Source organism: Silene latifolia, chromosome 7 (assembly GCF_048544455.1).
Source record: "Silene latifolia isolate original U9 population chromosome 7, ASM4854445v1, whole genome shotgun sequence".
In the NCBI taxonomy this organism is placed as follows: domain Eukaryota; kingdom Viridiplantae; phylum Streptophyta; class Magnoliopsida; order Caryophyllales; family Caryophyllaceae; genus Silene; species Silene latifolia.
The window spans coordinates 124,041,454-124,065,510 of NC_133532.1; the positions used below are offsets into that span (position 1 = coordinate 124,041,454).

At 34.6% G+C, this 24,057-nt stretch overlaps 1 protein-coding gene across 3 annotated transcripts; it reads right to left on the reverse strand.

Moving 5' to 3' along the window:
- Positions 1-16,004: 16,004 nt before the first annotated feature.
- On the reverse strand, positions 16,005-22,243 carry LOC141592934 (internal alternative NAD(P)H-ubiquinone oxidoreductase A1, mitochondrial-like). 3 transcript variants are annotated; one of them, XM_074413827.1, is made up of 9 exons: positions 20,924-21,025; positions 19,248-19,876; positions 18,951-19,164; positions 18,695-18,855; positions 18,525-18,590; positions 17,950-18,113; positions 17,738-17,852; positions 17,459-17,638; positions 16,005-16,431 (listed from the first exon to the last, which is right to left on the reverse strand). In XM_074413827.1, exons 2-9 carry the CDS (start codon positions 19,836-19,838, stop codon positions 16,273-16,275), a joined length of 1,650 nt encoding a protein of 549 aa, XP_074269928.1. In that variant the 5' UTR covers positions 19,839-19,876; positions 20,924-21,025; the 3' UTR covers positions 16,005-16,272. The 3 variants fall into 3 exon arrangements, with proteins under 3 accessions (XP_074269928.1, XP_074269929.1, XP_074269930.1); XM_074413828.1 differs by lacking the exon at positions 20,924-21,025 and adding an exon at positions 22,178-22,243 and having other exon boundaries at positions 16,073-16,431; XM_074413829.1 differs by lacking the exon at positions 20,924-21,025 and adding an exon at positions 20,740-20,758 and having other exon boundaries at positions 16,073-16,431.
- Between the last annotated feature and the right edge of the window lie 1,814 nt (positions 22,244-24,057).

Sequence of the window (24,057 nt, forward strand, 5' to 3'; positions counted from 1 at the left end):
TCACGCGTCCAAGATCATTTCAGGATTTAACCTATTCGATTCAGCCTCAAATAACGAGCATTAAACGAGCATTAATCCATTTTTCACGATTATCCGAGGTTCGACGAATGCTGGTTTATGGCATACCGGCACCCCCAAATGTCTTCCGTTGCTACTCAAATTTTGCGGGCCGCTTTATCTGACCCGAGAAACTTTCTATGTGATTTCCGAAGAATTTTGTTCCGGGACCCTGGAATCCCGAAAAACCGTTTATTATACACTTCAATTTGAGCCGTTCGGGAGGTCGTACCGCTCTGTTTCTTTTTCTACCGGTTTTTCAATCACGTGTCCGAGGTCATTTCAGGAGTTAACCTATTCGATTCAGCCTCAAATAACGAGCATTAATCCATTTTTCACGGTTATCCGAGGTTCGACGAATGTTGGTTTATGGCATACCGGCACCCCTAAATGTCTTCCGTTGCTACTCCAATTTTGCATGGCCGCTTTATCTAACCCGAGGAACTTTCTATGTGATTTACGGAGAATTTTGTCCGGGACCCTGGAATCCCGAAAAACCGTGAATTATACACTTCAATTTGAGCCGTTCGGGAGGTCGTACAGGACCTTGTTTCTTTTTCTCCCGGTTTTTCAATCACCCGTTCGAGGTCATTTCAAGAGTTAACCTATTCCATTCAGCCTCAAATAACGAGCATTAAACGAGCATTAATCCATTTTTCACGATTATCCGAGGTTCGACAAATGATGGTTTATGGCATACCGGCACCCCCAAATGTCTTCTGTTACTACTCAAAATTTGCGTGGCCGCTTTATCTGACCCGAGAAACTCTCTATGTGATTTCCGGAGAATTTTGTTCCGGGACCCTGAAATCCCGAAAAAGCGTGTATTATACATTTCAATTTGAGCCGTTCGGGAGGTTGTACCGGACCTAGTTTCTTTTTCTCCCGGTTTTTCAATTACGCGTCCGAGGTCATTTCAGGAGTTAACCTATTCGTTTCAGGAGTTAACCTATTCGATTCAGCCTCAGATAACGAGCATTAAACGAGCATTAATCCATTTTTCACGATTATCTGAGGTTCGACGAATGCTGGTTTATGGCATACCGGCATCCCAAATGTCTTCCGTTGCTACTCAAATTTTGCGTGGCCGCTTTATCTAACCCGAGGAACTTTCTATGTGATTTCCGGAGAATTTTGTTCCAGAACCCTGAAATCCCGAAAAAATGTGTATTATATACACTACAATTTGAGTCGTTCAGAATGTCGTACCGGACCCTGTTTTTATTTGGTTCAATTTTTATGGGTCAAGTTTCGAGAAAAGTAGATTTATGCTTAAAATGGCAAGTAAATTGAAGATTAGGAACCTTTTTTCTGACTATAGAAAGGTCAAATACTTGATCTTTGACGGTTCTATTGCCTAACCAAATAAAAGGTCAAGTGTCTTAAGAGTCAAGATTCAAGAGCCAAGAGTAATCACCAAGTAATGGAAACATACGCATTCACATTGTTGACACTTAATTTAAACTAAATTCCCATCAACAATAAGGATTATCTCCATCGAAAGGTGTTTCTTCAGACTGGTCATTTCGTCTGAAGATTTTAGACGATTATCAATAACCCATTCACAATCACAAATTCTCATTGAAGACATGACATATCCGTCACAAACTTGTGACGGATACCACTTTACCTCACAATGTACCCACTTATTCTCTCTCTGCAATACTATTCATGTGGTCCCCTTTCTCCACTAACCCATTTTGTTACCATTTTATCTCACAAAATATCCGCCACAAATGGTAACCCGTCACAAGGGAGACCAATTGATTCACAAATTCACATTCAAATGTGATTCTGTTTAAGTAGTAATATTTTTATGTTACAAAATGTGATCCAATTTAGGAGGCCACATTTTACCATAAAAATAGTCATAAAAATCCGTCCAAATGCTTCAGATGAAATTTCTCGCCTGAAATGAGAATTATTAGCGTATTTCGATTTCCTAGAAGAAATAGAGGTTTATTTATCTCAGCGCTCAAGATTTCGTCCACCGATAATCTAACAATTCAGGCTCTATCCAAAAAATAAAGGAAAGAGGCAATGTAAAGAGAAATAAATGTCTGTAAATCATAAAGACAGTTCTTCGGGTCAGATAAAGCAGCCACATAAATTTGAGAAAGCAACAGAAGCCATTTAAGGGTGTCGATAAGCGATAAACGAGTCTCAAACGAAAATCAGGCACTCCTTAAAAACTGATGAATACTTCTTATTTAGGGCTGAAAATCGAATACGATAACTCATGACGCGACCTCAGACACGTGGTGGAAAAAGAAAAATGACCCGTACTACCTCCCAAATGGCTCAAAAATAAGGGTATAATACATGGTTTTTGAGATTTCAGGGTCCGGAACAAAATATTTGTAAATCATACGGGCGGTTCCTCAGGTCAGATAAAGCAGCCACAAAAAAATTTAGAAACAACAAAAGACATTTGGGGGTGCCGATACGCGATAACGAGTCACGAACGAAAATCATTTACTCCTTAAAAATTGATGAATACTTCTTATCTATGGCTGAAAATCGAATACGGTAACTCATAAAAGACTCAAGGGCACGTGGCCTAACGGTCTGTCCATGAATAATTTTATTTAGTCCATACCCGCCCATTAATTTAGCGGGCCGAGTTTTCCATGTCCATTAACCATTAATTTTAAAAATTATGTGACCAAGCCGGCAAGTACCGGGCGGATGGGCCACCGGAGATGATCACTCTCTAACGGTAACACATGAAGAAGCGACGCGTACACGTGGTAAAAAAACTTGTATGAAAAGAAACATGACCCGCTACGACCTTCCAAACGGCTCAAATTTAAGTGTATAATACACAGTTTTCTTGATTTTAGGGCCTCGAAACAAAATGTGTGTAAATCATACGGACGTCTCCGGTTAGAAAAAGTAGCTACAAAAATTTTGAAAAGCAACATAAGACATTTGAGGGTGTCGGTACACGATAAAGGAGTCTCGAACTATTAGGTACTCCTTAAAAATAGATGAAAACTTCTTATTTATGGCTGAAAATCGAATACGGTAACTCATGAAACGACCCAAAACACGTGGTAGAAAAACTGGGAGGAAATGAAACTCCGACCCTCATTTACCTCCAAACGACTCAAATTTAAGTGTATAATACACGATTTTCGGGATTTCAGGGTTCCGGGACAAAAATGTTAGTAATCATAAAGAGGATTCTTCGGGTCGGATAAAGCGGCCACACAAATATTGAGAAATAACCGAAGACTTATTAGGGTGCCCGTACGTGATAAACAGGTCTCGGACAAAAAATAGGTACTCCTTAAAGTAGATTAATACTTTTTTTATAGCTGAAAATCGAATATGGTAACTCATGAAACGAACCCAAAAACGTGATAAAAAACTGGGAGAAAAATGAACAATGACCTGGCTCAAATTTAAGTGTATGAAAATTTTCAAGAGTTCAGTATCCCGGAATAAAATGTCTGTAAATCATACGACGATTTACAAGATCAAATAAAGCAGCTCAAATTTAAGTGTATCAAAGTTTTAAAGAGTTGAGATTCCCAATAACTCAACACAAATTCTTGTTTCAGACGGACACTTTTGGTCTTATTTGTCAGACGGATAAAATGTTGCCATTTTTTAAGAAAATGTAACCAATTAATTCACAAAATGTTATGACTAGAGGTGTCATTTTTTACCCTGAAAATGATGTGAACAATAATGATAACATGTTATCAGAAAATAACAACATTTTATTATAAAATGATGACATGTTACCCGTCTTATTTTAGACCAAAAGCAATGATTTTAAGAAAAACGGACCGATAACTCAAACACCCCATGCAAGGAGTTTTTCTTATTTTTTTGTTTTTTAAATCTCATCCTTTAAGATTGATAAGTTTAATCCAATCCATTTGACTCATTATTTTATATTTCAACTCTATTTTTTTTTTCAAAATTTTTTTTCCAAAAAAACAATATTATGGTCAAAAGTTCCACGTGGATTCGTATACAAAAAACAATATACCATGTGTAGATCCTTTGTACTTCCTCCATTCAACTCCACTCTACCTATTTCTATTTCGTACACTATTCACAAATGCACATTCAATCTCGATTTTCTCTCAATACATAAGTGAAAATATATTCATGTGGGATCTTGTTTGATTCGTCTTTACGAGTACATCAAAAATATCTAACTTTCATAATTTTTGCAAATACGTAGCTAACGATATTTACCGCGTAAAACACGCGTTGGCGAACGTGAAAAAGCAAAGTGGTAGAGTGGAGTTGAATGGAGGAAGTATTAGACATGCACGACAAAGAATCGGTAAAACGAAGGTACGTAAGCACGTAACAACGCGGCTTCATGTTCCTAGTCAAAATTGGTCAATTTCTTTCGGTCAAAATCAGCCCATTGACTCTGACTTTGATTTAATTTAATTAATCCAAAATTTTTTTAATTTTAGAACTACTATATATACAAATCTTGAGCTACCACACTATTATCATTTATATCATCATATTTTTTTTGGTGCACACTTAAACACCCCCTCAAAATCTCACTAATAATAAATTCGTATATCTAATCTTATAACAGGTTACGACTTTTAAAATCCTGGAATATCTTACGAGTTACGACCTTAATTGAACACGATTTGTTCTGTTCTCTAGGCTCGTACTTTGGAATCCTAGGATAACTTACTTGAACACGACCTTACTTGAACACGACCTGTTCTGTTATGGTGAGTCGTAACAAATCATCAGTATCAACTCCATCAAATTCAATGATGATCGCGACGAAGATGAGTTGTAGAAGCAATAATAATCAAGACCGTTTGATTCCAAAAAGAGGAAAAGTAAAAGCTGGGATTGTTTTGGCTGTTGCTCATACTTTGGTTGCTCTTTTTTCCATTAATCATCATCATCGTCATCATGATGTTAATGATGGTGGATTATCATCACACCATCAAATTAATATCGTTGGCTGTTAATTAGTCGTTGCTAATACATGAATAAGGCTGCATATGTCCGACTTTTCTTATCCTGTAATTTACGGGAGTTATTGAGACACTAGGTACCATAATGTTACTTAGTCCTTTTTTGTGTGCTTTTTGCATTTTGAGATTTTTGGATTAAGATGGATGTGATATTTTTGTAGTGTGTGGATATCATGCACTATTTTTAGAATGTAATTTCTATATCTTTTGGAATTGAATTTAAAATTTGTGTGTGTTTTTTTTCAATTGGATTGTAAATTTGTAAGTGATCATTAATTTAAAAGCATTAGCTTGAATGTTTGATCCACTTTAGTTTTAAGTTTTAACTTTTGATAATATTACTCACGATTTTACTAGTTAAGCTAACTGACATTTACCTAAATATTTATTGTCGTATAGGCCATTATCGATTTACCCTCGGTAACTTGATAACAACACCTAAAAATGACCTGGACTCGAAATAACTCGTCCCGACCCAATCCTACCAAAGTTCTTGTAAATCCAAAATAACGGGATTACTCAAACTGACTGGAACTGTCCCCATCCCGTTTAGCCCATTTACGAGGTCTATATACATGTCCCCTTTCTTCAAGAAATTAAATATAAGACTGACCCATGCTTTTAGATGATCATATAAAGAATTATCTATTAAAAATCTCCACTTTCCTATTACTACTAGTCAAAAAGTATTTATGTTGTCTTAAAACGTTTTATGTTAAAAAAAAAACACAAAAGTCAAAGCAGCCCTATAATCTTGAAATTAAGCTATAATTTGCTAATGAAATCCCTAATAAAGAATTTAAAAACAATAAACATTTATGTTAGCTCTTAAAACTTTGTAGAGCAAACATGTAAGCCAGACATTAAAAGTGATCAGTGGCGGAGTTAGGTTTTGAGCGAAGGGGTAATATTATAAGGTATCCTCAAAAAAATGTCGAAAATCTCATCTGTCGGAAGGTGAGCGCCCCTGCTAGCACCCCTAGCTCCACCACTGAGAGTGACTATGATTTCATGGACTCGGAGTACATCCATGCATGGTTCTATAGTTAAATCTCTTTTTTTTTGGTGTCAAAGGAGCCTATAAGGGTGATTTTAGTTAATCAGGTTTGAACTCAGGCTATATATGAGTATCACATCTCATAATTTAACTAACTAAGCTAATTAAAATCTGCTATACTTAAATCTCTCTAATCTCCCTGTTTATGTACTCTCGATTGAGTTAATAGAGCACTGACTATTAGGTTTCAATTTAATCAGATATCTCAAGTTTGAGCAGTAATATATGCTCTCCGTCTCAATCATTTATTTACCTCTTTTAGTCGTTATGAGAAATATTTTTATTTAAATTTTAACAAATGATTAAGACAAAGATGCATTATTTATTTTCTTTGTTATAGAAGATTAGGAGACATAAAACAAATGCACAAGGTAGCGACTAACCACGTATCATGTTTATATTGTCTTCATTTGACTTTATTGATCAAACAATGTCAATATTATTTGTATTTCCTCGCAAAAAATACAATATTGTCAACTATTTAAGATGCTAAAATGATGATTCTATTTTATTTTTTTCAACCAAATATTGATACTAAAGAGCCCTAAGCACATCCCCTGTTTTCTTCTTCACAAGGCAAATAAAGGACAAAACGAAGTGGCAATAGTTTCTAAAAGGAGTGGCACTCAATCTCGATACCACCCTCTCACATGTAATATGTAAAATTCTACTAAAATGATGTTTTTATATAAGAACGTGTGAGAGGATGGTGCCAAGACTGGATACCACCTGGTGACCCCCTATCATTATCCACTAAAAATAGAGGACTACCTAAAGCTCAAGGACACATAACATAGTCATCAATCCTAACAAATTTCTTCTTATATAAACTCAAGTCATGGCAAGGTGAAGGCCCTGAAGGGGGCACTAGTCCTTTGGGAAGCCTACCTTCAAACATGTAATGAAGCTTATTTCTTTGATCGAGTCGTCGGCCGCAATCAACCCTTGTTGTAAGGATCACCATTATGAAGAGAAAACACTTGATCAAGTTCATTAGCAACTTCTTTCTTGTTTGAAATGCCATTTTTGTGTTTGATGTAATAAGGTGTAATGAAGCATAGGGTGTTTGTTATATAGTAGAAGTATGTAATGAGTATGTTTTGTGTGAGAAACAAAGAATGTTGGCATCTTTGAAAAGAAACATGACCCGCTACGACCTCTCAAACGTCTCAAATTTAAGTGTATAATACACAGTTTTCTTGATTTTAGGGTCTCAAAACAAAATGTGTGTAAATCATACGGACGACTCCGGTCAGAAAAAGCAGACACAAAAATTTTGAGAAGCACCATAAGACATTTGAGGGTGTCGGTATGCGATAAAGGAGTCTCGAACTAAAATTAGGTACTCCTTAAAAATAGATGAAAACTTCTTATTTATGGCTGAAAATCGAATACGGTAACTCATGAAACGACCCAAAACACGTGGTAGAAAAACTAGGAGGAAATGAAACATAACCCGGTACGACCTCCAAACGGCTCAAATTTAAGTGTATAATACACGATTTTCGGAATTTCAGGGTTCCGGGACAAAAATGTTAGTAATCATAAAGAGGATTCTTCGGGTCAGATAAAGCGGCCACACAAATATTGAGAAATAACCGAAGACTTATTAGGGTGCTCGTACGTGATAAACAGGTCTCAGACAAAAAATAGGTACTCCTTAAAGTAGATTAATACTTTTTTTATGGCTGAAAATCGAATATGGTAACTCATGAAACGATCCCAAAAACGTGGTAAAAAACTGGGAGAAAAATGAACAATGACCTGGCTCAAATTTAAGTGTTTGAAAATTTTCAAGAGTTCAGTATCCCAGAATAAAATGTCTGTAAATCATACGACGATTTACAAGATCAAATAAAGCAGCTCAAATTTAAGTGTATCAAAGTTTTAAAGAGTTGAGATTCCCAATAACTTAACATAAATTCTTGTTTCAGACGGACACTTTTGGTCTTATTTGTCAGACGGATAAAATGTTGCCATTTTTTAAGAAAATGTAACCAATTAATTCACAAAATGTTAGGACTAGAGGTGTCATTGTTTACCCTGAAAATGATGTGAACAATAATGATAACATGTTATCAGAAAATAACAACATTTTATTGTAAAATGATGACATGTTACCCGTCTTATTTCAGACCAAAAGCAATGGTTTTAAGAAAAACGGACCGATTACTCAAACACTCCACGCAAAGAGTTTTTCTTATTTTTTTGTTTTTTAAATCTCATCCTTTAAGATTGATAAGTTTAATCCAATCCATTTGACTCATTATTTTATATTTCAACTCTATTTTTTTTTTCAAAATTTTTTTTCCAAAAAAACAATATTATGGTCAAAAGTTCCACGTGGATTCTGTATATAAAAAGCAAAATACCATGTGTATATCCTTTGTATTAGACATGCACGACAAAGAATCGGTAAAACGAAGGTACGTACTACGTAGTACGTGACGACGCGGCTTCATGTTCCTAGTCAACAAAGGTCAATTCTTTCGGTCAAAATCAGCCCATTGACTCTGACTTTGATTTAATTTAATTAATCCAAAAATTATTTAATTTTAGAACTACTATATATACAAATCTTGAGCTACCACACTATTATCATTTATATCATCACATTTTTTTTGGTGCACACTTAAAACACCCCCTTAAAATCTCACTAATAATAAATTCGTATATCTAATCTTATTACAAGTTACGACCTTCAAAATCCTGGAATATCTTACGAGTTACGACCTTACTTGAACACGACCTGTTCTGTTCTATAGGATCATACTTCGGAATCCGAGAAAATCTCTAATATGGTGAGTCGTAACAAATCATCAGTATCAACTCCATCAAATTCCACGATGATCGCGACGAAGATGAGTTGTAGAAGCAATAATAATCAAGAACGTTTGATTCCAAAGAGAGGAAAAGTAAAAGCTGGGATTGTTTTGGCTGTTGCTCATACTTTGGTTGCTCTTTTTTCCATTAATCATCATCATCATCATCATCATGATAATGATGGTGGATTATCATCACACCATAAAATTAATATCGTTAGTTGTTAATTAGTCCTTTCTGAAGCATGAATAAGGTTGCATACATTCAATTTTTCTTATCCCGTAATTTGCGGGAGCTATTGGATGTTACTTAGTCGCTTTTTGTGTGCTTTTTGCATTTTTGAGATTTTTGGATTAAGATAGATGTGATATTTTTGTAGTGTATGTGGATATCATGCACTATTTTTATTTAGAATGTAATTTCTATACCTTTTGGAATTGAATTTAAAATTTGTGTGTGTTTTTTTTTTTTTCTTCAACTGGATTGTAATTTTGTAAGTGATCATTAATTTAAAAGCACTAGTTTGAATGTTTGATCCACTTTAGTTTTAACTTTTGATGAATATCACCCACGATTTTAATAGTTAAGCTAAGTGACATTTACCAATAAAATCATTAAATAACATTATACAATTTTCTTATTCCATAATCATAGTAACCCAATTCGAATGACCCGGTTTGAATAATCCGAGTCGTACTCAACTTGCATTTGTATTTGATATACAACCCGATTGACCCAAACCTACCTCATTTGACCTAAACATTTATTGTTGCATATGCCATTACCCAAATAACTTGATAACAACACACCGAAAAATGACGTGAATTCGAAATGACTCGTCTCGACCCAATCCTACCCAAGTTCTTGTAAATCCAAAATAACGGGACTACTCAAACTGACTGGAACTGTCCCCATCCCGTTTAGCCCATTTACTAGGTCTATATACTAGTCCCCTTTCTTCAAGAAATTAAATATAAGACTGACCCATGCTTTTGGATGATCATATAAAGAATCTATACTATATAGTTAAAAGGCTACTTATACCATTTAATTTTATTCCACATATCATTTTTAGATTTGTTAATATTAATTAATTTTAGTTTATATTGCTTACTTGATTAATGACAATTGATAACATGACATTAACTTATAAAATTAACATTTTAAGTGAATGTTTTGTAATAAAACAAGTTAATGAATTGATTAATGTTTTTTATAGTTTTTTTTTAATTTATTTTCATATGATGGAATATTTGGTTGAAAATGTTGCATATTTTTTTTTGGGTAAAAAGTTAAACTTAGCTTTCCTGAAATTGTACCACTTAAAATTTACACCTAGATCTATTAATTTAAGATCGTTATACAAACCATTTTAATTAAAAATAAAATAATTGTTAAGTTTAATAATATTCTTAAAAGTAAAGTATGACATTTTATTTAAACCACTATTTAAAACCAATAATAATAATAGTAATTTTAATTAACATTTTTTCCTATTTGTTTTACCTCTTGATCAGCTCCTCGCTAATGAATTATATTATTTAATAATACTCATAACTCAAAAATAAATGAACAGGCAAATTAAAAGATGGGAATCCTCCATTTAATAACTACTCCCTCCTATTCTATATATTCTTCCCTATTTCCTAAAACGGATTATTCAGGTTTTCTTCCCCTTTCTTATTTTGGAAACTTTTACTCTTATTTTATTCATTTCTCTCTCCTATCACCAAACCCCACCCAACTCTTTTACTCATATTTTATTACTTTCCTTAATATTTTGGCCCCACCATTTCTTATTTAACTCATAATTATTCATCCCTCTCTCCTACTACCAAACCCCACCCAACTTTTTACTCTTATTTTATTATTCTCCTTAATTCTCGTGCCCACAAACAAAGGGAAGAATACATAGAATTGGAGGGAGTATTACTCATGAACTTCCAAATTACAAACTATATTTCATGGTTGAATGAAAAAATTCCAAAAAAAAATGTAACTTACCAAAATTCACATCAAAATTTTTTAATTTACAATTAAAATTCCAATTTTACAATAAAAAAAAATGTTAGTGAATCGATTAACATTTTTCATAGTAGTATAGCTCATAAAAGTTATACATTTATTTATTTATTTAAAATTACACAAACTTGAAAAGAAAAACAAATGAGTAGCTTACTAATATTCTTAAACGTAAAATTATGGCATTTTATATTCAACCATTATTTAAGTTCAACCAACGATAATTTTCGCATAAGTCTAATGATTTTCTTAAAGGTATCGTCGAATTTTCTCACAAGTCTCTTCTAATTTCCTGCCCTAGCCTAAATGTTTCTACTTTAACTCTCATACTAATTTTACAATAATTCCTACCAGCATAAAGATTATATAAAGCAACCCATTATATAAAACCTTTTGAATGCTTTTGTTTTTTTCCTAATTAATATTTATGTCATTTAAAGTTTGTGAACACTAATTTTAGTGTACATCATTTAACTTCCAAATTAGCATTATTTAGTCTCTCCTATTTAATATCGTCTCATTTGTTTTCCTCCAAACCAATCATTTGGGAGTAGTAAAAATTTGCAGTATTTTCTTTAACTTGAATTTGGAATGACGAATTACTAATTAATTTGTGTATTGTTTTTGTTGTACTTTTGTTTTGTAGGCGGTACGAAAGGAATACCTTGTGGTGAAGTCGTATGTTTAGCGGCTAACTCTTGATGCCATGCACACTCCACAAGTAAATTCCCTTTTTATACAACTAATAACTTTAATATTTAAATTTGGTTTTCAAGTTTTCTAATTCGTACATAATCAAATTCTAAAATTTATAAATTTTTATTAGATGATGATCAAAATTAAACAATAGGAATATGTATCAATGATGAAATAAATTCCGGTTTCATTTCATATTCACACAAAAAAATCAACTAACTAAATTTTTAATTTTCCTAGAGATAACCCGTAATTTTCACGGGTAACAAAACTAGTTATCTATTGAAAAGCTCCACTTTCCTATTACTACTAGATAGCTAGTCAAAAAGTATATATGTTGTCTTAAAACGTTTTATGTTAAAAAAAAAACACAAAAGTCAAAGCAGACCTATAATCTTGAAATTAAGCTATAACTTGCTAATGATCAAATCCCTAGTAAACAATTTTTAAACATTAAACATCTATGTTAGCTCTTAAAACTTGGTAGTGCAAACATGTAAGCAAGACCTTAAGGGTGTGTTTGGATTGAAAGATTTAAAGGGAAAAGAAAGGGAGGGAGAGTAGGGGATTTAAAGTCCATTGTTTGGATAGCAAATGAGAGTGGAGGTAAATGGAGGGGGGGAGATTTGGAGGGATCCAATTTCCCTCGTTCATGCCTAATTAAAATCTCTCCACAATAGGCAAGATTTGGAGAGAAATTGTATCCAAACACCCACACTCCATTCCCCCTTCCCTTCCCTTCTCTTCTTTCCCTTTCCCTTCCCTCATTCCCCCTCCCCTCCCTTTCCCTCCACTTTTGCTATCCAAACACACCCTAAGAGTGATCGGTGGTGGAGATAGGTTTTGAGCGTAGAGGGCGAAAATTTTTTAGGAGGGAGCGAAGGGGTAATAATATAAGGTATCCTCGAAAATGTCGAAAATCTCATCCGTCGCAGGCCGAACACCCCTGCTAACCCCCTAACTCCACCACTACTGAAAATGACTATGACTTCATGGACTCAGAGTACATCCATGCATAGTTCTATAGTTAAATCTCTTTTTTTTTCGGTGTGAAAGGAGCTTATAAGGATGATTTTAATGTTAATCAGGTTTGAACTCAGGTTATGAGTATCACCTCTTATAATTTAACTAACTAAGCTAATTGAAATCTGCTATACTAAAATCTGTGTGTTTATGTACTCTCGATTGAGTTAATAGAGCACTAGCTATTAGGTTTCAATTTAATCATATCCAAGTTTGAGTAGCACTAGCTATTAGCTAATTACCAAACACTTCTACTAAATCTGCTAATTGAAATATACTAGTCAAACCTGTTAATCCAATGTGTCATTTATAATCTACTTGACCAATCTGCTTCTGCTAATATCAATCTGCTGATTATCAAACAGGGCCTATATGCTCTCCGTCTCAATCATTTATATATTTACGTCTTTTAGTTGTTATGGGAAGTATTTTAATTAAAATGTTAACAAATGATTAAGACAAAGTTGCATTATTTATTTTCTTTGTTATAGAAGATTAAACAAATGCACAAGCAAGGTAGCGACTAACCATGTATCATGCTTATATTGTCTCTATTTTGACTTATTAATCAAACAATGTCAATATTCTTTGTATTTTCTGGCAAATGTTTATATTGTCTTCATTTGACTTTATTGATCAAACAATATCAATATTCTTTGTATTTCCTCGCAAAAAATACAATATTGCAAACTATTTAAGATGCTAAAATGATGATCTATTTTATTTTTTCAACAAAATATTGATACTAATAAAGAGCCCTAAGCAATCCATCTTGTGTTTTCTTCTTCACAAGCCAAATAAAGGACCAAATGGAGTTGCAATAGTTTCTAAAAGGAGTAATATCTAATCTCGATACCACCCTCTCACATGCAATAATGCAATATATAAGATTCTACTAAATTGATGTTTCTACGTAATGACATGTGAGAGGGTGGTACCGAGACTGAATACCACCTAATGACCCCTTATCATTATCCACTAAAAATAGAGGACTACCTAAAGCTTAAGGACACATAACATAGTCATCAACCCTAACAAATTTCTTCTCATATAAACTCAAGTCATGGCAAGGTGAAGGCCCTGAAGGGGGCACTAGTCCTTTGGGAAGCCTACCTTCAAACATGTAATGAAGCTTATTTCTTTGATCGAGTCGTCGACCGCAATCAACCCTTGTTGTAAGGATCACCACTATGAAGAGAAAACACTTGATCAAGTTCATTAGCAACTTCTTTCTTGTTTGAAATGCCATTTTTTTGTGTTTTGATGTAATAGGGTTAATGAAGCATAGGGTGCTTGTTATATACGGAGTAGTATGTAATGAGTATGTTTTGTGTGAGAAACAAAGAATGTTGGCATCTTTGAAAATTAATGCATGGTTGTTCTTGTTAGACTTTTTGAAGGAGATTGAATTGTGTATTTTAAGTGCAAAGGAATGAAAATGGAGCTATAAAACTCACTTTTGGATGGACTTTTGGTGTTTGAGGTTGACATTCAGAATTAGACTTGGTAAATGAGTTATTTGGTTGGATGGACTTTTGGTGTTTGAGGTTGACATTCAGAATTAGACTTGGTAAATGAGTTATTCGGTTATATTTCAGTGAGTTGAATCATTTCAGTTTAGTTCATTTCTCGAGGTTTTGTTATTGGGTTATTTTAAGTATGACCTAGTTATACAGTAAGTACGTGGATTATACATCTGATGTAGTACATCAGATAGTATAGTTTTTGAGCATTAAGATAAAGTTTTTGAGTTTTAATCTAAAATTTTTGAGTTTTATTATAAAGTTTTTGAGCTTATTTACTTAAACTTTAATCTCAAAAAGTTACATTATAACTCAAAAAAATTACATATAAGCTCAAAAAAATTTGATTTTTGACATCATAAAACAAAAATGTAATTTATAAACTCTATAGTACTCGAAAAAATACACAAAAACTCATAAAATCATTAAATGTGATGCAGTATATTTGATGTACAATCCTTTTTCTCCCTAGTTATATAATGAATTATTTCAGCTATCAGTTAATTTGGGTTATTCATTAGTTTGGGTCATTATTGAAGATTTTGTTTTGAATAAGCCATTTAGGGTCTTTTAGGTCATTGTTCACATCGAATCATTTTACATTTAGGTAATTTTTAGGTCATGTACTCTGAATTGAGTCGTTTTGGGTTTTAACTTTTATTATACTTTTTAGGTACAAATCGAGTTTAAAACGAGTTTGTTTCGACTATATAAACAAGTGCATACTTTGTTATAGCTAAATCACTAGTACTCGGACTCGAGACCTCCCGTGTTTTTAGGAAAAAAATATTACCATGGAGTATTTTTTTTTTTTAACTAGGCTTATTTGTCTCATCTTTTACTCTTTTAGTCAATATTTGCGACCTGTTTTAGTAATGGAAAATGAAAGGGCGCCACCGGTCCACCGGATGACACCCAATTTGGGCGCCACCCTCTCACATGGGGTGAGTGGGGACCCCTTCAATAAACAATTGTTGTGAGAGGGTGACACCCAATTTGGACGTCACCCGGTAATGCCCTATCACTATCTTTAGTAATTACAGAGCACTATGGAAAAACACATTTAACCTTATGTGTATGGTGCTTAATGCTTAGAAGGCTGGTGGGGTTGGAAATGTGCCTAATTAATCTGGTATAAACTAATTAAATTCCAAATTATCATCCTCTAAAGTTGGTTTTTAGAATTATTACTTACATGACTAGTAAAGTTTTACAGTATTTTATAAGGAATGTGTATTGCATGACAAGTGCGGTCACTTTATCGGGTTAGTTTTAGATCGAGTATGGCCAAAACCTTTAAATTTTGTCATATATTTTCTTCGTTCGGTTGAATTTCAAATGTTTGTTTTTTAATACTGTATTTATAAAGTATATTTTAATCAAACATATAAAAGTTTACAAGTATTCAAGTTAGATAGTGAGTGATACCCAATACCCAACAAGTTTTTTTCTACTATGTTAGTTTAATTGACAAAGTAATTAAGTTATGAGGGTGATACTCATGACCTGAATTCAAATCCCGTCAGCAACGATGCTCCCTTAATTTATACAAAAAAAAAAACAAAAAAGTAAAGGTTGACTGAACAACTAAAAAAAATCACAAAATCTCATTTGTGACCAACAATATCCGTCACTTTGGAGTGACGGATACCATTTTACCTCACAAAGTACCCACTTTTTCTCTCTCTGCAACACTATTCATGTGGTCCCTTTCTCCACTAACCCATTTTGTTACCATTTTTACTCACAAAATATCCGCCACAAATGGTGACCCGTCACAAGGAAGACCAATTGAAAAAAAATAGTTCAAACATGATCGAGACAGAGTAAACAAAGAAAATAGGGGTATACATCGATCTTTAACTGGGCAAAAAATCCGAATCAGATACATCCGGTCGCTCTTAAAATCTCTAATCTACCCAATCGAAAAATTCGAAATGGGTTGTTTACATTACAAAACTGAGGAATATAAGATACTAACATAAATGTTTATAAGTGGCTCTCAAGTTATAAGCAAGTATTTAGTAGATTACGGTGTTGATATTATTCAGATTACGGTATAAGAAATGTTTATAAGGAGAAAATAATGCAAACTCTAACTTCCAATCCTGGAATTATCCCTGCCAAAGATGAAGGTTGTAGCCCAGTTTACAGCTACATAAAATCTGTTTCTCCAACTCAGAACTCGAGTCAGGTACGCAGATCGCCATATCAGAAAGCTCAGGAATCCTGCCATGGATATGCCATTCGCATCCTAATGATATAAAACAAAACATTATTAGTCCTAAGCAATGCCTGGTTTTGGTTGAGACGGTATTACACTAGAATATGTTCGGACTTTGACCGTCAATAACTTTTGGCTACAAGTTCAGAATACGATAAACTTTTTTTTTTAAGTTGACTGTCTTTGAGAAGTCTTCAGTTTGAAAAAGAATTCACCGAAGTCTCAACTCGTAGTCGGGAATTATGGTCGGTCAAAGTTTATTCGTTTAAAAAGGTTTGACCAACCATAACTACCGGCTACGATTACAAAAATCGGTGATTTTTTTTTTTCAAATTCAAGACGGCCTTGACGAGATAATTGGTTTGAAAAAAAAAAAGGAAATTCTACCGTCTACCCTTGAATTTTTTGGTTTTCTATGTTGTACCCCTTATTTTTTTATATTCTATATTGTACCCCTAAACTTCACACTTATTTCTTCATCATAACCTCGTTTAATTCTCCATTAACTTTATCACTATCACATTGACCTTTATTCTAACTCAATGATGTTGAATCACCATCCTATATGAGAAGAATCACAAATCACTTTTAATTAGCACAAACTACCATTAAAAACATTTGTTGTAATTCATACATAATAATGGAGATTTGATAAATTTTTAGTTAGATTCGTATACTATTTGGTAGGTTAATGAGTAATTCGGTGAGTAAATTAGTAGGTTATTGACTAATTGGAATGATAAATAGATGATTTAATAGGTTAATTATGAAACTAAGTTAACAAAGACAATAAATAAGGTCACGGTATAGACTAATGTATAGAGTTTAAGGGTACACCATAGAATTTCAAAAATGTAGGGGTACAACACAGAAAACCGAAAAATTCGAGGGTACACCGTAGAATATCCCAAAAAAAAATTACCGTTTTCTGAACTCGTAACAGATAATTATTGTCGGTCAAAGTTTTTTTTGCAAAAAACAAGGGGTATACCAAAAAAAAAACTTGGAAAACGATAAAGTTCAGGGGTACACGAGAGAAGCCAGGTAGGAAATGTACCTTAGACTCGCGGAGATCAACAAGGGCCTTGTAGCTCCCAACAGAAGCCATGCTACCGGCATGCTTGTAAACGAAAGGCTCACCTAAAAGAAGGCCTTTGGCACAGTAAGCCTTACCGCCATCCTGTTTTCCGATGTTGTTGAATAGTTCTACTAAATACTTGCCTTCTCTTTCAGCCACCTATATCGACATCAAACAGAAAAAGAAACATCTTTCCATGAATATTACAGATAGTAGCATGCTACGTCGAAAGTATCAGGATTTTGTAGTTTAGTTTACCTGAGCCAGAGCAGGAAGCACCTTCCTTCCTGTTTGCTCCATGAAACCAGCGCAATCACCAAGCGCAAATACGTCTTGCACTGAAGGAACCCTCAACCACTGATCAATCCCTAACCTGAATCATTCAACATATTACTCGATATAACTTTCATCTGTCGTATTTACTGATACGATTAATTTCTGAAAAAATGAACATGAGTTATGTAAGACACCTTCCTCCAGGGCACTTGGGAAGTTTCAGAGATTTTACAAACTCAGAGGGACCCACACCGGTAGACCAGACCAAAATCCCGTATGGTACTTCAGTTCCATCAGTCAGGACAATCTTTTCTTTCTCAACTTCTTTTACAATCCCACGTACTAGACGTACACCCGACTGTATGCATTAAATCAGAGAATTAAATGAAAATATGAAATGAAATCCCTCAACCCGACTGTATGCATTAAATCAGAGAATGAAATGAAAATATGAAATGAAATCCCAACTGTATGCATTAAGTCAGAGAATGAAAATATGAAATGAAATCCCTCAACCCGACTGCCCGACTGTATGCATTAAATCAGAATGAAAATATGAAAATATGGAATGAAATCCCTCAACCCGACATTAAATCAGAGAATGAAAATATGAAATGAAATCCCTCAACCTGACTGTATGCATTAAATCAGAGAATGAAAATATGAAAATATGAAATGAAATCCCTCAACCCGACTGTATGCATTAAATCAGAGTGAAAAAAAAAAAACGCAATAAGATTTAGGAAAACGGATGTGAATTGTGCATTACCTTGGTCAAGTGATTTGCTGCATACTCCCTCAACCCGGTATCAAAAGACGATAGGATTTCATTAGCCTGATCAATTCGGGAAATTAGGCATGACCAGTGAAATATAATAGTTGCAAGCAGTTTCACAAACATAACTAATTAAAGTTCATTCCGGTTAATAGAATCTGTACCTCAATAAGCGTGACCTGAATGTCGTCTTTCACATGAGCATACCGCTTACTAACATCTGTTTTTATGAAATCGCTCAATTCACCACTAAATTCTACTCCTGTTGGTCCGCCTCCAACTATCACACAATGTAACAAACGCTTCCTTTCATCTTCCGATATGCCTATGATCAGTAAAAACAAAACAAAAAAATACATTCAGACGGAATTTTACTGTCGCATTTGTATCTTGGTTAGAACAATTCAGATTAGAAATAACCTGGACTCTCAGAGAGCATGAGATTTGACAGAAGATTCTTTCTGATCTCCTGAGCATGAGTTACTTCGCGCAGAAATGTTGCATGTTCCTTAACACCCTTAATGTTAAATGTCAAGGGCTCAGCTCCGACTGCAATTACAAGTTTGTCATATGCGACCTTGAATTGATGACGCTTGATTGATTGACCAACATTCTCAACGGTTTCACAATACACCTAATTTCAAGAAAAACCGTTATTTTACATCATGACGCAGAATCAGCAGAAATGTTTTAAACCGTTTTGCGAAGATAACATACTTCATGTTTGGCAGTATCAATGCCAGTGCAGGAGGCCAAATAGAAGTAACAATTTGGGTCCTTAGAAAGAGCAGACTGTATCTGACCAACCGGCTCAGCTACTGATCGGAATTCCAAGGTCCCGACACAGGTTGAAGCAAGCAGAGGAGTAAAAACCATATGATTCCTAGGTGAGACACAAACAATGTCATATATTTTAGTATCTAGTCCTTTCATGAACCGGCATGCAGCCCAACCCGTACCTAAGACTACAACTCTCGGCTTTTCCTCAGGCTTTGTTGGTCCGAGCCCTGGGTATTTCATGGTTTGATGCTCTGAACCTGATTTTTCAGTAGCATTCTCAGACAAAGGGTAATTAGCAGGCAAAGTAGCGCGGAAACCTCTGGTTTGAAATTCTGAAATTCCCGCCTTCCTAATGTTATGGACAGACGGGCTTTGAGAATTGTTCGTTGCATTTTCGAGTGAAGGTTGGGAAGCATTGCAGAAGAATGTCCTCTCAGATATTAAGTCTTTGTCGTTTTTCTGACCGTTTAGTACTCCTCCTGACCTTCTTAAGCCTGTCCTAGCAATTCTTGACATTGCCATCGCCATTTTAAATTATCGACTTAACCACAGAGTTCAACAAAGCGCTGCAAAAGAGAGATTCAAAGATCAGTCTAAGACAAAATTCACAGTCAGCCACAAAACCGCACAATAAGGTAATATGAAATCACAATGAAGGTAATGTAGCTTTGTTTAACAAAGCGCGCCTAGACGCTAACCAAAATTACAACAAGGATCACCCAAGGAGTAGCTATAGACGAGGCACACACGCACCATTAACCAAAATCCCACAAGAGGCACTCAAGGAGTAGCCATAGACGAGGCACACATGCACCACTAACCAAAATGCACACAAGGAGCACCCAAGGATAGCTATAGACGAGGCACACACGCACCACTAACCAAAATGCCCACAACGAGCACCCAAAGAGTAGCTATAGAGGAGGCACACACGCACCAGTAACCAAAATGCTAGCTACAATTCAACATCCTATTACATTACTATGCTCATTACTAAAGACCATAAAGAGCTTAAGTTTCTACTTAGCTTTTGAGAATAGACAAACAATGAATTATGGCATACCCGAGTTAGGATTCGAAGTTAGGGAGCTAAAACATAGATCTAAGATTCTAAAGGGCGACTCAATAATCCAATAAAGTTCATATTTCGTTACTTAAGAGGGAGATATCTCATGTTAACCCCCTCGCTCCACCACCAACTACGATAAATTGTGACTTTTCAACATGAATTGTGGCTCAATTTTGTAATATTCATACAATCATACACAATGTGCACAACCCATGTACAAAATGTCATCTTACTCACTATAAATCATTAAATCCCATCTAAACTACGTCCTTAAGACGTCAGATGTACACAACTTTACCCAACAGTCGAACTTTTTAAAACCCACCAAAGAAACCAAAAGAATGTATCTTACATTCTTACCCCAATCTAAAATAAATCCTTAGAGCGTGTGTCAGATGTACGCAACTTTACCCTGTCGAACTTTATAAAACCCACTAAGCGAAACCAACAATCAAATATAGAAACATAAGAAATGATGATAAATTAAACAAATTTCATAACAAATTGCAAAAAAAATGCATGAAAAAATGAAAGGAAATTAAACCTTTAAAGTAAAAGGTTATGGAATGGCGGCTAATGGTGTGAGATTATGGGGTTATGCAAGGTTTTGGTCCAAGAAAACTGGATGCATTGTTTGTTACACTTTATTATATAAATAAATACACCCTATTTATAGAAATGTTGTTGTAAATATTTTAAAGTGTAATAAAAAAATAATAGTTTCTGGAATATTTTAGTAATTTTTGGTGAAGGGAATATTAAAATATCTTAGGGTAAAAAAATGGAAATAAATATTATACGATTTGGTGGGGAGTTAAATAAGGGTGAAAAAATGGCGGCTTGGGGAACACGAAAACTGTAAAACGAAGAAATAATATCTACCCTGGGCATTGTACAGTTGTACTCCGTACTAGTCTCAATTGTTTATTCAAGTCAAAGGTAAAAAAAAAAAAAAAAAAAAAAAAAAAAAGGTACGGACTACAATTTTCTACGGGAAAAAGAAATATAAATTTTTAATTGAAAACGGTTGTAAATGCGAAATGGATCTAAAATAATTCGTTATTTGGTTAATAATAACAATTTAGTGTGTTTGAGTTGGTCTTGTGTGAAATCGTTGTACATTTAATTAGGGTAAAACCGTCTATTAGAGATAAATGGGTTTGGTGTGGTGGTTGCTCACCTCATCCTTTAATTATGAGGTCAGTTCGATCCCTGCTCCATGAGAATAGAGCAAACTCTTTGGTCAGCCGTATCGACGGTGAACACAAAATGGAAAAGGATCATCTCCATTACTTTTTGGTTAATTTTCTTTCTTAAGGAGTATTAACTCATATATTTCCATTTCACTCATTTAACCTTTTCTTTTCCAATTAAATTACGACCATCAGAATGGTCCAGAAATAAATCTGGACCACCAAATAGGTAATGGATCTACATTTCTTTAGGTAAAATGTAAGGCGACTTTATACTAATTTACTTTGATAGCAGCTCTTAAAAACGAGATTATTTGTAGTAGCCGTTATTAAAAAACCGTAATAACTGAACGTATAAAGTGGTTAGTCTACATATATGAACTGAAATTAAGTCCAAACAAACATGGGTCAGATCCAAAGAATGAGGGCTGCCTATAACTAGACCATACATCCTCTTGGATGAGGGTGTACTGAAAGATTACAAAGAAGGGTTTGGTTTTTAAACCACCTCGATAGATTTGTGTAGTTCGTAAATTCACTAGCAGCAAGAATTACGAAAAAGGAAAGAATGCAGTAGCGAAATAAAAACTAGAGATCAGATATACCGACAGAGGAAAGGTAGTGACACGGTACGAAACCGCTGCCTTAAAAACTATTTCTCCGGTGCGACCGTGGTGGCGATCAGCGACGACCGGTAGTCCCCAAGGATTACACTACTGCTGCCTGTTTGTAAGACCTGGAACGAACTTAAGCTTTACCCAGAAAAGAAGAGAGAAAGACGAGAGAATTGAATGTTTGTTGTGTGAAATAAGTGGAATAGCCACTGCATATACATAGTAGAGCATACGGTTTAGAGGAGCCAAAAACTGCTCCTCTAAAATCGTCAGTCAAAGAGAGAAAGGCCACTCGGATGCGGCCCAAAAAGATAGGCACAGCCCGCCGCAGGCGATTCCCAAATCCCGAATCCGGGCCGGGCCGGGCTCGGGCACGCGCGCGTGTGCGAGCTGAATTAAGCACCTCGCAAAGTCTCTACAAAAGACTCCCCATGACCACTAGTGATAAGGTAAGGGAAGGGGTGTTATATAAACACATAAAACACCCACTTCCTCACCAATGTGGGACAAATGGAAACTAAGAGAAAAGGCTCTCAAAGCCTCTATTTCCAACAATTTGTACATAAGCATTTATCATTATAGAATCGGTAATGAAATATACAGTATCTATTAGCGTTGTGAATCGACGAGAGTGTACAATATTATTTCACGACTTTCAATTCAAGTTAATATTTTAAAAATAAATAATTAGAAAAATTTTAAAATTATGAAAATTTTAACATGGGTTGGGCCGGTGGAGGATTAAAAGTTTAAAGTTATTTCATTCGGTATAGTCAGTCTGCTTTCTGCTTTGTATATTGCTCGTTTCTTGTGATGGTCGGTATGCTTTACATAAGGGATTTATCAAAGTTATAATATTTCTTCTGGATTTAGGCATTACACTTTCCTCTGCGCTGTACCCGTTTCTTGTGATAGTCAGTCTGTTGTGCATATTACTCGCGATCCTGTCTTTCATAAGCGTACAAAACACATTGAAATTAACTGTCATTTTGTCCGTGATGCTATCAAGGGCGCTCTTATTGCACCATCTTATGTTCGCACCGAAGCTCAACTCTCAAATGTCTTTACTAAAGCTTTGGGTGTATCCTAATTTTAGTCGTTAGTTGTTAAGTTGGGCATTTATAATCCGTATGCTCCAACTTAAGGAGGATAACCTAAGATGTCGTATGTATTACTTATTTACGTTCATATGATTAATTAGAAAGTACTAATATGTTTTCTGTTCTGTCGTATACACACATCTTGACACATTGAATTCTAAAAAAAACAAACATGAGTAATGTGTATGACACCTTCCTCCAGGCACTTGGGATTTTGGGAAGTTTCAGAGATTTTACAAACTCGAAGGGACCCACACCGGTAGACCACACCAAAATCCCGTATGGTACTCCTTCGGTTCCATCAGTTTAGGACAATCTTTTCCTTCTCGACTTCTTTTAAACCACCTCGATAGATTTGTACATAAACATCCATTATTATAGAATCAGTAATAATCTATTAGCGTTGTGAATCGACGAGAAATCGAGAATGTACAACATTATTTCACGACTTATAATTCACATTAAAATTTTACAAATAAATAAATGAGAAAAAATTTAAAGTTATAAAATTTTTAACATGGTTGGACCGTTGGAGGAGGATTAACAATTTATAAGGGATTTATCAAATACCATGAGTGATATTTCGTTTGGTGTATTTTATTCGGGATGTAGCAAATTACCCCCATAACATATGTATTATGCGCAAATAAACCTCCTAAGTTTTACTTGTAATAAATTAGCCCCATGAGTTTTTAAAAATGTGTGTTTAAACACAAATCAAGTTTTCTACCCTTTTTTTTAACTAAAATTATTATTTTCTATTGTAAAAAT

Bases quoted from the DNA above. Each gene is read 5' to 3' on its own strand.
- LOC141592934 (XM_074413827.1), bottom strand. From the start codon at position 19,838: ATGGCGATGGCAATGTCAAGAATTGCTAGGACAGGCTTAAGAAGGTCA. The intron at 18,114-18,524 runs GTAATGCACAAT...TAATGCATACAG, and splicing joins CAGCAAATCACTTGACCAAG to TCGGGTGTACGTCTAGTACG. The intron at 17,853-17,949 runs GTGTCTTACATA...TGAATGATTCAG, and splicing joins CCCAAGTGCCCTGGAGGAAG to GTTAGGGATTGATCAGTGGT.